The 14,499-nt window shown below is 42.9% G+C and overlaps 1 protein-coding gene across 1 annotated transcript in view; it reads right to left on the reverse strand.

Moving 5' to 3' along the window:
• Positions 1-261: 261 nt before the first annotated feature.
• Positions 262-14,499, reverse strand: part of LYPD6B (LY6/PLAUR domain containing 6B) — a 46,775-nt gene continuing 32,537 nt past the window's right edge. Inside the window, exons 2-6 of the mRNA XM_077784820.2 lie at positions 11,034-11,128; positions 9,766-9,920; positions 8,461-8,559; positions 5,723-5,853; positions 262-4,611 (exon numbers count right to left, since the gene is read on the reverse strand). Coding sequence (XP_077640946.2) covers positions 4,435-4,611; positions 5,723-5,853; positions 8,461-8,559; positions 9,766-9,889 — 531 coding nt within the window. The 5' untranslated portion in view covers positions 9,890-9,920; positions 11,034-11,128 and the 3' untranslated portion in view covers positions 262-4,434. The remainder of the gene's footprint in view (positions 4,612-5,722; positions 5,854-8,460; positions 8,560-9,765; positions 9,921-11,033; positions 11,129-14,499) is intronic.

Here is a 14,499-nt window from a genome sequence, read left to right on the forward strand (position 1 = left end):
AGCAATGATTACAGCAATCAGAACTTAAGAAATGCAAATAAAATTAATTTTTCTTCAAGTTTTTTAAATATCTCTGGGCACAAAGGGTCTGTAACAGGATAAATCATCCTCAAGAAGGCAGGGTAAATACTCCCAAAAATAATCCTGGAATACAGCAAAGGAAATTTAAATTATGCTGAAGTCAGAGCATTAATTTAATTTAATTTAATTTAAGATTTTAGCATGCAATATTTGTCACGAGAAACGTTCTCCACCAGAAAATATTGGAATATTTTTTATTAAAAGTGCCATTTCTGGAGAAAACTCAAAGCAGTTACACAGCAATAAGAAAACATCCAAACACTGGATAATGAAGAATTATCAGAATTTAAGTTTTAAAAATAAACCGACTACAGTGCAATGTAAATAAAAATCATATTACACACAGATCTATATAATAAAAAATACATTTAACTGCACAAACGGATGGATTTGCCATTGCATCTGAATTATTTTCAGGTTCAAAATTTTATGGGTTTACAGAAAAATTATTCCCAAAGTTTTGGGGTGAATTTAGGCAATTAAAAGTTGAATATATTTAAATTACAACATCTGTGAACCTGAACTGAGATAAAGACATCACTGAAAATTGGTTTTAGCAAATGCAAATTGGAATGTATTTAAATTACATCTGTGAACCCGAAATGAGATAAGAGAGATCACTGAAAATTGGTTTTATCAGATGAAAAGCTGAAGATATTTAAATTACAACATCTGTGAACCTAAAGTGAGATAAAGACATCACTGAAAATTGGTTTCATCAATTAAAAGTTGAATATATTTAAATTACAACATCTGTAACTTAAATTATGACATCTGAACCCAAACTGAGACAAGGACATCGCTGAAAATTTGTTTTATCAAATCCAAGAATATTTTTTTTAAAGTTTATCACACAGAGATCTGAAAATCCTGACACCTGAAAATATTTAATATAAAAATTCTGCCATAAATTAAGATCGGATTGTCGTACAGTCATCAATCCTGCCAAAAATATGGTGAATTTTCAAACTCTTTTCTCAGCACGTTTTTCTCACAAAATCAGCATTTAACATCAAATCCAAGCACGGTTTTCCATAAAAAAAAAAAAAAGATGAAGCAAAGGGAAAAACTGAAATTCCCTCTTAAATTCCATATTTCTTCTACCAAGTGCCTCTTTGTGCATTGCATTAACAGCATTTGCATATTCAATTCTCCATTAAAAATAATCCCAAACTTTGCCATAACAAAGGGATTGGTGCATCCAAATGATTACAACTCATCCTTAATTATTCTCCGCCCTCGGAATCCTAAAATTCTGATTTTAAAAGATAAAATCCAAGATCAAATCCTCCCTCATGCCCAGGCTGCATCCTTGAACCTTCAATTGATTTACTGGCGTTTACCCCAAACAATTCCTTCCCAAAAGCAGAGACATTTCATGAGGTTTAAAACCTTCATTTCAGAATTTCTTCACTTTTCAGTGAGGGGAAAAAAAAAATCATTCAACCAAGGAAAAAACCCAGAGATTTTCCCTCCTGAAATGTCATTTTTTTTGTTGTTGCAGCAGATTTTTAGGGTCCCAAAAGCTCTGGGATGGCATTCACACTATAAAAATCCCCTCAGAAATGAGATTATTGTGAGTGACAGCAACTCCTACAAGACCATGTTGAGATTGGAAGAATCATTCCCAAAAATTGAATTTAGGAGCAATTTGCGCCGGAAAAACCCAATGACCCAAAATGTGGGAGCCAACTTCCACCTGGGAGGAATTCCTTGTGGAGCAGAGAGAACCCTGGGATGGTTTGTCCACCAAAAAATGCTTTCATCTGGAGAAGTCCTTCATGGAGCAGAAGGATGAAGGTAATTCTGGGACCAGCAGAGAATCCTGGAATGGTTTGGGTTGGGAAGGAGCTCGAAGCTCACCCGGATCATCCAGGGAAACGTTCTCCTGTCCCAGTGGTGCCTCAGGTTTTGGCTTTGAGATTTTCCAAAGTTTTCGTGTGCAGCTCTGAGCTTCACATCCAGTGTTGGTGAGCAGGGAGACAAAACAATTCCTGCTCCAGCTGGGCACCCAAATGATCCAAACCTCAGCCCAGGAGCACAAACAGCGTGGGCTGGAGAGAGAAAAACAAGCAGGGTGGGACTGCCTGGGCTGGAGCTGGAATGGGACAATGAACTCCAAGGTGCCAATGGAGCAGAACTGATCATTTTGTGACCAATCATCCATTTTTTGGGACCATTTTGGGTCATTTGGGTGCAGCCCTGGCTGGGCTCTGGTGCTGCCCAAGGTGGATCCATGGAGGAGATCAATTTAATAAATCCTTTAATAAATCCCTGATTTATTCTGTGGCTCTCTCCAGCCTTGCTCCCAAGGCATCGCCCCCACTCAGGCCTCAGTTTCCCTCTGGAGCTGGGATTTGAGGCCAGTGGGAGCTTTCCTGCTGATTTCAAGGAAAACAGAGCAGCTGAAGCGTCTGCTCCAGGGAATTTCAGGTTTCCACCTGGTTTTGGAGTCCTTTATTTTGGAATATATCAGCAAATCTTCCTGACTTCCACTGGGCAGCCGGGCCAGGGCCTCACCAGCCTCACAGGGGAGGATTTCTTCACAATATCCCATCTAATCCTGCCCTCTTGTAGTTTAAAACAGCTTGTTCCAAGCCCCATCCAGCCTGGCCTTGGGCACATCCAGCGATCCAGGGGCAGCCACAGCTTCTCTGGGAATTCCAGCCCAGCCAGGAATTCCCAATTCCCAATCTCCCAGCCATCCCTGCCCTCTGGCAGTGGGAGCCATTCCCTGGCTCCTGTCCCTCCATCCCTTGTCCCCAGTCCCTCTCCAGCTCTCCTGGAGCCCTTCAGGCCCTGCCAGGGGCTCTGAGCTCTGCCTGGATCCTTCCCTTCTCCAGGGGAACATTCCCGGGGCTCTGAGCTCTGCCTGGATCCTTCCCTTCTCCAGGGGAACATTCCCGGGGCTCTGAGCTCTGCCTGGATCCTTCCCTTCTCCAGGGGAACATTCCCGGGGCTCTGAGCTCTGCCTGGATCCTTCCCTTCTCCAGGGGAACATTCCCGGGGCTCTGAGCTCTGCCTGGATCCCTCCCTTCTCCAGGGGAACATTCCCAGCTCTCCCTGCCCAGCTCCAGAGCAGAATTCCAGCCCTGCTGGATGGCACAGAATCCAGATAAGGAAAAGGAGAATCCAGATCTTGAGAAATGAGAGTGATCCATGAGAATCCAGGTCTTGGAAAACCTTGACTCAGACATCAAGAACCATTTTCCTTTGGCAAGGAAAAACCTTTTCCATCCAAATTTTGTAGCTGCACAATCGCCCGTCCAGAAGCCACAGACTGAATTCAGACACCTTTCTGCATCCTAAGAATATTGTGGAGGAAATTTTGGAATGTCAACAAGCCTAGAAATATTTCAGAATCTTTTTAACAAATAATTAATGACACAAACCAGCAAATAATTAAGACAATATTGATGTAAAAGAAGCCAAATTTGTAGCTACTTGAATTTTTCAGGGAACAGCTCAAATCTCTTTTTTGAGTCAGTTTAAGTGATCCATCCTTCCCGAAATCATCCATCAGGACAGTAATATTCCTGGGAAAAACCTGTGCAAATCAAGAGAGAACCCAGCACAGCTCCCTCTTTATTAATTCCAAGTGTCCACTTGGAATTTTTAGGATAATGAAGCTGCTTGACCGTTGCTGCAATTTTGAAGTCATGATATCCCAATATCTATAAAATAATATTTTTGTGATATTCTGAGGGGACACTCAATTGCAAGGAAATAATCCCTTTGCTTTGCAAGATCAGGAATTCTAGTCTCAGTGCTCCAACAGGATTTTTTAGGAATTCTACATTTCCCACAGCTTTAAACGGGAGGAGGATGAGGCATTTTACAGAAAGAAAATAATTACTTTTGTATTATTGCCAGGAGAAATGAGAGCTCCGATCAAGCAGAACAAAAATCCAACCTCATATTTGTTCTCTATGAAAACCAGAGGTGTTCTCTGAAATCAAGATAAGCTTAAACACAGCTTGATAAGAAACTCCGAGTTGTTTATGCACATCAAAGATTTAAATCCAGTTCCCCCCTTTCCACATCATCCACCCAAAGCTCCTTTTGACTGCGATTGTCACGGTTCCGTCCCAGAACCCAAAAAAAATGTGTTTTCCTCAGGAAACAGGGAACCAAACCTCGAGTCCACCGCACTGCCCCACCCAGCAGGGAGGTTTTTTTGTGGGGTTTATTCTCAACACTGACGGGAAGGATTCCCACCAAAGCACCCAAGGAGCTCAGGATGACCTTTCCTTAAACTGGCTGGGACGAGGGGACATCAGCGACTTCTCCTTGGAGCTCCTGGAGGTTCCTGGCGCGGGGGCTGTCCCAGCAGCTCTGTCCGGGGGTGCGGTGTCAGGACAGCGCCGTTGTCACCAGTGCCACCAGTGCCACCAGTGCCACCAGCGCCGCCGGGCTGGGCCGCGTGCCCGCGGCCGTCCTGCGCGCCGGCAGCACCGCCAACACCGCGTTGGTGGCGTTGGTGGGGATCTCCACGTTGCAGATCATGCCTTCGCAGCAGGAGACGCACTCCTGCCGCGAGGAAAGGGTCGTTAGGTCAGGGTGATTAATTCAGGGCAATTAATTAGTTTGGGGGGGGTTGGTTCAGGGTGGTTCTGAGAGAGGAACGCGCATTTAGTAGGGCAGAGCAGAGCAGGAGTAGAGTATGAGCAGGGCAGGAGCAGGGCAGGAGCAGGGCAGGAGCAGGAGTAGAGTATGAGCGGAGTAGGAGTAGGGCAGGAGCAGGACGTGAGCAGAACACAAGCAGAACACGAGCAGGGCAGAGCAGAGCAGGAGCAGAGTATGAGTAGAGCAGGAGTAGGGCAGGAGCAGGACATGAGCAGAACACGAGCAAAACACGAGCAACTTAGAGCAGAGCAGGAGTAGAGCAGGAGCAGGGCATGAGTAGAGCAGGAGCAGAACTGGAGCAGGACTGGAGCAGGACTGGAGCAGAGCAGGAGCAGGACTAGAGCAGAGCAGGAGCAGAGCAGGAGTAGGAGCAGAACTAGAGCAGAACTAGAGCAGGACTGGAGCAGAGCAGGGGCAGAGCAGGAGCAGAAATGGAGCAGGACTAGAGCAGAGCAGGAGTAGAGCAGGAGCAGAGCAGGAGCAGAATATGAGCAGAGCAGGAGCAGAGCAGGAGTAGGAGCAGAACTAGAGCAGAACTAGAGCAGAGCAGGAGCAGAGCAGGAGCAGAGTATGAGCAGAGCAGGAGCAGGAGCAGGAGCAGAGCAGAGCAAGAGCAGGAGCAGAGCAAGAGCAGGAGCAGGACTGGAGCAGAGCAGGAGCAGAGCAGAAGCAGAGCAGGAGCAGAGCAGGAGCAGGAGCAGGAGTAGGAGCAGAACTAGAGCAGAACTACAGCAGGACTGGAGCAGAACTAGAGCAGAGCAGGAGCCCGAGCAGAGCAGGAGTAGGAGCAGAACTAGAGCAGAGAAGGAACAGGAGCAGGAGCAGAGCAGGAGCAGGAGCAGAGTATGAGCACAGCAGAAGCAGAACTAGAGCAGGGTATGAGCAGAGCAGGAGCAGAGCAGGAGCAGAACTAGAGCAGAGTATGAGCAGAGCAGGAGCAGAGCAGGAGCAGGAGCAGAGTATGAGCAGAGCAGGAGCAGAACTAGAGCAGGAGCAGAGCAGGAGCAGCACGGACCGTGTGGCCGCTGTCCCCGCGGCGGTGGCAGCCCACGCGGTGACACTCCTCGCCCGTGGCGCATCTCTTGGTGACCGAGGTGCTCTCCCCGCGCGCCGTGAACAGGTGAGCGGCCAGGCAGTAGCGAGCACCTGCCAAAATTTGAGTTCCCTGATTGATCCCTTGGAGCAACTTTGCAAAATATTGATCCTACACACAGCTCCCACATTTTTCCTACACTCAGCTCAGCAGAACATCCACAGAAATTGGCTCCTCAGAACTGTCTGCAACTTCATCAACAGCATTCAGCAAGGAATTAATTCCTGCGAAATCTCAGCTGGCCCTTCAAACCTCCAGCAAGGATAATAAAACAGTGTTTTACCCCTCAGAGCACAGGGCGTGGGCACAAAAGGTAAACTTAGAATCCTGTGTTGCTCAGGAACGGGGGTTCAGTGGTGAAGGCAATAACATTAATGCTCAAGATGTATTTCTCGACACTGAACAAAGTATTTGCCACTTTGAAATCCATCCAGTCACTGACCAGAAAACTGTGCTTGTATATACTGGTAAGGTTGTGCGTGCTTGAGAACTGCCTGTGATATTGTAAACATCAATAACAGTGATTTTATTTTGTCTCCTAGATATCATTCTCATTTTTGGATTTGCAATTCTGTTAAGATTATTATTGCGAAATCCTCTTCACGTGAAGAGGTGAGTGGTCAGGCAGTAGCGAGCACCTGCCAAAATTTGAGTTCCCTGATTGATCCCTTGGAGCAACTTTGCAAAACATTGATCCTACACACAGCTCCCACATTTTTCCTACACTCAGCTCAGCAGAACATCCCCAGAAATTGGCTCCTCAGAACTGTTTATGACTTCATCAACAGCATTTAGCAAGGAATTAATTCCTGCGAAATCCTTCAAACCTCCAGGAAGGCTGCTTTGATTGAAATCACTAATTAGCGCCATCATCCACACGTTTATTTTCATTTCTCTCCTCCTTTTGGCAGCGCCTTCCCGGGTGGTTTCAGGTTTGTTTCCTCATTCCTCCGCTTCGCTTCTTCCCCTTTCCCACCGCTCCCGTGAGTGTCAGCGGGGTGAAAAACGAGGAAACATTTCCATTCTTTCTGAGTTTTATCCTCCCCAGCACAGGTGGGATCCCCAGCCAGGCAGGTCCTGCTGCCCACGAGGAACAGGAAATTTTGGGCTGGTATCCGAAGAGAATAAAGCTACAGAGGAAATTCTTCAGGTTTTTTAAACAACATCTTTAAATTAAACTCTTGGGAAGCACCTCATTATATATATACACACACAGAGAGAAACATAGGTAATTAATATTGGTGTATCATTAAAAATCTGTTGGAATATTAATTTGATTTTGTTATATAAAAGTGGGAGATGGAGATAAAGAATTTTTCACTGTTGCTTTACACTCTGAAGGGAATAAATCAACACAGGAAATTCTTCGGTTGTTTTAAACAAGATTTAAATTAACTCCTGGGAAGCACATTATTATATAGATACTCAGAGAAACGTAGGTAATTAATACTGATCTATTATTAAAAACCTGTATATTAGTATTTTGATATATATTATATGATACTGAGAGAGATGGATATAAATAATTTTTCACTGTTGCTTTACAACCCTGAAGAAAATAAAGCTACAGAGGAAATTCTTCAGGTGCTTTAAAGAAGATTAAAATTAACTCCTGGGAAGCACATCATTATATAGATACACAGGGACATATACATATAAATATATGGCATTGTATTATAAAATATAATATATTAATAATAGGTAATTAATACTGATGTATTATAAAATATTAAAATTATTTAAAATAATGTTATATTAAAATATTAAAATTAAAGTCAATATTAATAGTTAATTTAATATTAAAATACTAACATTATTTAAAATACTTGTATATTAGCAATTTTTGTTATATATTATATAAAACTGAGAGAGATGGAGATAAAGAATTTTTCACTGTTGCTTTACACTCTGAAGAGAATAAAGATTAAGTTCTTCAGGTTTTTTAAACAAGATTAAAATTAACTCTTGGGAAGCACATCATTATATATATACACAGAGAAACATATATAGATAAATAATATGGATGTACTACTAAAAATCTGTATATTAATATTTTTGATATATATTACATAAAACAGAGAGAGATGGAGATAAAGAATTTTTTGCTGTTGCTTTACACTCTGAAGAGAATAAAGATTAAATTCTTCAGGTTTTTTAAACAAGATTAAAATTAACTCTTGGAAAGCATATCATTATGTAGATACACAGGGAAACATATATATAATATAGGCTATAATATCATTCATATATTAATAATACATTAATAGTAGGGAAATAATACTGATTAGAAAATATTAAAATTATTTAAAATAATGTTATATTAAAATATTAAAATTATTTAAAATAGTGTTATATTAAAATATCAACATTCAATTCAATATTAATACTTAATTTAATATTAAAATAGTAACGTTAATTAAAATGCTTGCATTTTTTTTTGCTAAATAAAACTGGGAGAGATGGAGAGAAATAATTTTTCACCGTTTCTTTACGCTCTGGAATGGCCAAAATGATCGCGCCAGCAGGAAATCACTTAACTCAGCATCACCAACACCAAAACCGTGCTGGCACACGGAAGGAGCCAGGCTTCTCCAAGGGGGTTGAGCCAAGGAAAAGCAAATTTAAATCTCCCGGGGATCTCCTCCTCCAGCCTTACTCACTCTCAGGACACCACCTGTCCTCAGCCCAGCGGTTGCAGTCGTAGTTGTCCACCGCGTTGTCGCAGGTAAAGCACTTGAAACTGTTTGGGAATGGCGTGGCTTGGAAAGGGTTAAAAGAAAAAGAAAAGGTATGAAAATACAGTCAGTCGGGAAAGTATTGAGAAAAAAATTGAAAATATTCAAAATGACGCTTTGCGCGCATGGATTTACAGAAATAAAATATATATATGTTTACGTCTTTTCACTCTTAGACAAATAGAACAAGTTTTGCAGAAAGCTTTTTTTTCCCCCTCTAGGCTTGAACTCAATGTATATCCTCATGTTTTCACTCTCATAATCCAAAATTGAGGCAGTGGTGGGAAAAGCAGGAAAGAGGGAAGAGTTGATCTCTCTCCTCATGGAGTAAAAATAAATCTACATTTTTCCTTTGATGGAAAAACTGCATTTCCAAAGCAGCTTGAGCTCCCACTCGGAAGGAGACCTTTAAACAAAAGGTCTTTTTAAAATCTTATTTCCATTATTTCAATGAATTGTTGGAAGGTGCAGGGTTCATTAAGGGCAGGTATTATTTCCAGCTATTATTTCCTGGCTGGTTTAACGATGCAGATAATGCAAATGAAGGCATGGAACACTGCTGATGTCAGATAAGAGGCAAAAAAAAAAAAATAAATAAAAATACATGATGCCATTAGTGCCAACAGGCTTCACAGGTCCCACAAGGTTTTTAATTACCTTCTGAGTGAATTAATTGCATGCAGCAACACCTATTCCTCCCCTTACAAAACCCCCAACAAGATAAAAGACCAAAACCACCTGTTCTGGATTATTTACAAGGAAACCGCTGCCAAATTTCCTCTGCAGGGAGACAGAAATAATACAAAGAAAGCCCTTAAAACGCCAAAATCCTTGTGCACTCTTTAATCTGGCAATGATTTGATTTATTTTCATTTAGTCAACCTGTCAAATACTAAGGATAAAGTGCTGTGGGTTGAGGAGCAGGATATTTATTTTAAAGTTTCTTTGGAGACGAGCAGCCGAAACCCAAAGGACTGGAAGGATGGGGCAAAAAATTACAATTTTAAATATTAAGGATATTAATAATTGCAATTTTAACAATCAAGGATAAAGTGTTGTGGGTTGAGGAGCAGGATATTTATTTTAAAGTTTCTTTGGAGACAAGCAGCCGAAACCCAAAGGACCGGAAGGATGGGGCAAATAATTTACAATTTTAAGCTAGAATTTCATAGAGTAAAGGCCAGAATTCCATCAGAAAAGGCCAGAATTCCATCAGAAAAAGCTACTTACGGTCTGGTGGAGGCCTGATGTTGTAGAAGTTGATGTTCTCAGCCGAAACCCAACTTCCCAAGAGGACGAGGACCGGGAGAACGGCTCCGGCCAGCGCGCGCCGCGCCGCTCCCATCGCGGGCATCGCTGCCCGGGGAAATCCCGAGCCCTCAGGCCTGGAAAAGCAAGGGAACACGTTCCTGAGTGGGAATGGCGAGGATCTGAGCTGTGGGGGGATGAATTCCCCGCGGAATCCTGCTGGAAGAGCGGCGATCCAGCCGGGAATGCCGGCGAGCGGCGCAAAGCTGAGCTGGTGGTGCCTTCTGCTGGCCAGAACTCCTCACAGAGGGCTGGAACTCACAGAATAAACTCAAGTTCACCTTAGTGCTCTCACCTACTTGTCCTCCTGAGCCTTAAAAATTCTTCGAAAGAATCCCTAAAAATCAGCAGGATTCAGGTCCCTCAGATCCAGCTTGAAACAGTGTGGAATAAACAGCGCCAAACGCAGAGAAATCTCAATTTTAACACCAACAACCAACCCCTTCCCTGAGATAAATAAATTTAATTTCATCATCTGGATTTTAAGTGCACTTTGCGCTGTCACAGCATTAAAACTTTTAAGTGTAAATTCAATTTATTTCTTTTTAAGTGCATCCCAAGGGAATGCTAAGGAAGATGACACGGACGTTTTGGAGAAGGGCAGGGTGGAAAGTTCACGGGGATGAGGTGCAATCACCCAAAAATCCATTTATTTGGGGCTCCCGGGGTGCCCTGCCAAGGCTTCAGAGAGAAGAACTGAGCATTTTGCTCAGGTTCATATATCCTATTTAAATCTATTTAGATTTTAAGTCATATTTAGATTTCCACACCTCCAGACAAACACAGGGAATTGGGGCGAATTCCAGCGACCCTGGAGCCTGGTTCAGATATTACAAATCACAACCTCACTCCTCCCATGCAAATTCCCAGCAGGACAAACAAGCTGGAGTGGAGGCTCCTGCCCAACCAGAGCCAGAGGCATTCCCTCCACATTTCCAGGCACACCCTGGCCAGGCTGGAAATGCTGCTCAGCAGAGAATTCCAGGAATTTCCCCTTTTTCCCTGCGGTTTTTTTTGGAATTGTTCAGGTTTTTCCCTTTCCAGTGAAGACTGTTTGGCCAACCAAGCAAACAACAGAATTTTAGGAATTGTGAATTTTATTGTGAATTTAGCCATGCTGCTTGAGAGCTGCCGATTAAACCTTGGCTTTATGGATGTGTTCCAGGAGAAATTCCAAAATCACAGCCTACCTCTGCTCCCTGTGAACTTCCGACACTGTTTTCCATAGGATGGTCCAGATTTCTTCTGGCTGCAGCCCAGGATCAGAAGGATTAGGCAGAAGAATCTGTGGAGAACAAGCAGCAACAAATCACCAAAATTCTCTTTTCAAGAAACAAATTTGCATTAAATTAAGATAAAAATTAGGCTTTTATAACGAAATACCCAAAGGAGCACTCGAACTACACAATGTGGCACTGCAGAAATTGAAATTCCCTCCTTCCTGTGATATTCCACTGCCAGGAAAGACAAATAAAAGACAAAAAGTGAAGGAATGAGGCTCAGTCCATCCCTGAGGATGAGTTTCTTCCCAGAAAACCACTACTGAGGGGATGAGCTGGATGGGACCACACCATGAACATTCCCATTTCAGAGCTATCCCAACTTTCCCCAGGATTCTGCCCAAAATATAATACAGTAATAATAGGTAATTAATGCTGATATACTATAAAATATTTAAATTATTTTAAAATCATTGTATAGTAAAATATTAACATTCAATTCAATATTAATACTTAATATTAAAATAAAAACATTTTAAAAAATGCTTGCATGTTAATATATTTTATTATATATTATATAAAATTGAGACAGATGGCCATAAAGAATTTTTCACTATTTCTTTACATTCTGGAATGGCCAAAATTGAAGAAGCACAGATCAGCAGCAAGGGAAGCTGAGGGAGTGAGGACAAACCACGGAGAGGCTGATGAACAAACAGGTCCCCACCAGTGTGTGGAGCTGATCCAACTCCTGGAATTCCAAGTCATTCCAAGGCTCCAACTTCCAGAGCCACACATCCCTGACCCAAACACCTCACCAGATGTGATCCAGATTTCCCGACTCCAAGAGGGCTCCTAAACTTACAAATTACTGAGGGATGCTGGCAATGAGATAAGTCTTTATTGTGCCTCAAATCCTCACTCTCCTTCCTGGATCCCTTGCAAATAAATGTGTTTATCCTGGAATTCCAGGATGCTTTGGGTGGAAGGGAATTTAAAGCTCATCCAGTTCCACTTCCACACCTTCATGGTGCTCCAAACCCTTCCCACCTGGCCTGGGATGCTTAAATCCTTGGAATATCCTTACTATGGCCTTGGAATATCTCGAGCAACCCAGTTCTGATCAAGAATTTTACAGAACTGCAGCGCATTTCAAGCATTTTTAAATGATTTCCATTTTCCTCTGCAGGAAGGGAGGGAATTGAATGGTCCCAACACTTTCCAAGACTTCTCTCCTTGTCCTGTATTTGCTGCTGGCTGAAGGGAACTCTGCCTTTAGGGGCTGTAACTGGATCTGAAGCACCTGGGCAGAAATAAAAAAAGGCACAATTCCACTCGTGCCGGTCTGCCCCAGACCCAGCTCCCCCCTGCTTTCCCTCGTGCCAAATGGAAAATTTGAGGGAATATAAACACAAAAAAAAAAGAAGAAAAAAAATAAAAAGTGACTCTCTGGCTGGGGGGAAAGCTCAGCAAACCGACCTCCCAACCTGATGTAGTCAAAGGTGCCCTTGTTTGCCAGGCAGGCCAATAAATAATGGATGTTGTTTGCCATGGCTTGGTTACACAGCTGCACCACAAATCCCATCAAATAAGAAAATATTGGCCCCAAAAAATGGCTTTCATATCTCACCCACGAGCTTTCAAAAGCTTGTTTTCTTCACAGTGCCTTATCTCTGTCGAGTTGGCAGATAATATTATCCAGCAGACTGAGTAAATGTTTCATTAAACCCAATTAGGAGCTCTCGTTAATGAGGCGGGGGGGGGGAAATGTCACAACATGGAAGATTAACTTATATAAACAGGAGCAAACAGGGAGCTCCAGCTTTCCTGGGGGAGGGAAGACAACCCAAAAGGGAAGGGCTGAGTGCTAGAAAAAAACCCTGTGAATAAAACCCATCCCAAGAAAACAACCAGGAACACAAAGGCTGAAGCGACAAAAATATTCCAGAAGGTTGGAACCTCGCAGGGTGTGATGGAAAAGCGGGAAGCGGCATCCCTGCTTTCTGATTTTAATAAAATTCCAGCCTGCTGACATTGTTTTTCCTGGCAGGCTCAGCGGAGGATTAGCAGATTGAACAGCAGATATGGAATGCAAATGGAACTTCCTGCTGTCATTTAGTAAAGCAATTTTCAGGTGCTGTTAGATAATTGCAAACGCTCCTGGTAAACTGCAACTGGGGACGTGAGAGTTCCACAGGCAAAAAGGGATTTTCTGTTTGGGGCTGGAAAGGTAAAACCCAACTGTGGCAAGCACATTTCTGTCCCTCTCAGGATTTTTCATAGAGGAGCACAGAGAGAAATGAGAGAGAAAACAATTTCTATTTCTGCTCCTTGTTTTTCCCATGTGGAATGTGTTTGGAGAATTGTTTACCTGGGGTGATGCTTGGTTGGATTCTGGTGAGGATTGTTTGAGCCTGGTGGCCAAACCAACCCAATCCAATCCAATCCAATCCAATCCAATCCAATCCAACCCAATCCAATCCAACCCACCTGGGGCTGGGCTCTCAGAGAGGGGCACCAGTTGGGTTAAAATCAGAAAAAATAGTATGTATTTTTATTATCCTCCTTTTATATATTATATTAATGTATTTTAGCATAGTTACAATAAAGAAATCATTCAGCCTTCTGAATTGAGTCCAACATGGTCATTTCTTCCCACTGGGGTCACCTGCATTTACAATACCCAACACCTGACGTGGCCCTGCCACAAATCCCAAATGCCACCAAGGAAATCCAGCTTGGCTAAAAGAGCAAAAAGAGCTCCCTGCCTGCCCCATTCTCATATTTTCCTCTGCAGACCATTCCTCCAAAACCCAGCCAGTGAAGAAGTGGACAGGATAAATCTTCCAAAACCCCATTAGGAAACAAACGGACACATTTAAAATGCAAAGGTGGGGAAAAATCAGTATTCTGACAGATTAAAGCACCCCAGAAATTCCTGCAGATCTGCAAATTTAAAACTCTTTGCTATGGAAGTTTTATATATATTTTTTTTTTGCCCTGCTGAGTTGAGCCTGTGTTTTTTCACTTTTTGCCTCACGGGAGGTTATTATTAGCACAACACACCCCAGGAAAATGGATTTTACATCACGCTGACAGACAGCTGCAAGGAGCAACAATGACAGAATCGAAGTGAACTCATCCACCGGATCTTGAACCACCAGAGTTTCCTCCAAGAACCCCACTTGGAACGAGAATTTGGCCTTAATGACACGAAATTACCGAGTCCTTTATCTGAGATCTTGTAGCAGCAGAGCACGACGTGGTTTGGCTCAGGGGAGGGTGTCTGCAGCAAACACCCGGCGATGATTTCAGAATGAAAATAATCCCTGATCACCACGATAAAGCGGCGCCGGCGTGAAGGATTGGGGAGCTGAACACACGGAATGAAAAGTGCATTCTTCCTGTCACGGCTGAGGTGAAAATTCAGAACCCC

This window comes from Lonchura striata, chromosome 7, assembly GCF_050655825.1.
Source record: "Lonchura striata isolate lonStrDom1 chromosome 7, ASM5065582v1, whole genome shotgun sequence".
NCBI lineage: Eukaryota > Metazoa > Chordata > Aves > Passeriformes > Estrildidae > Lonchura > Lonchura striata.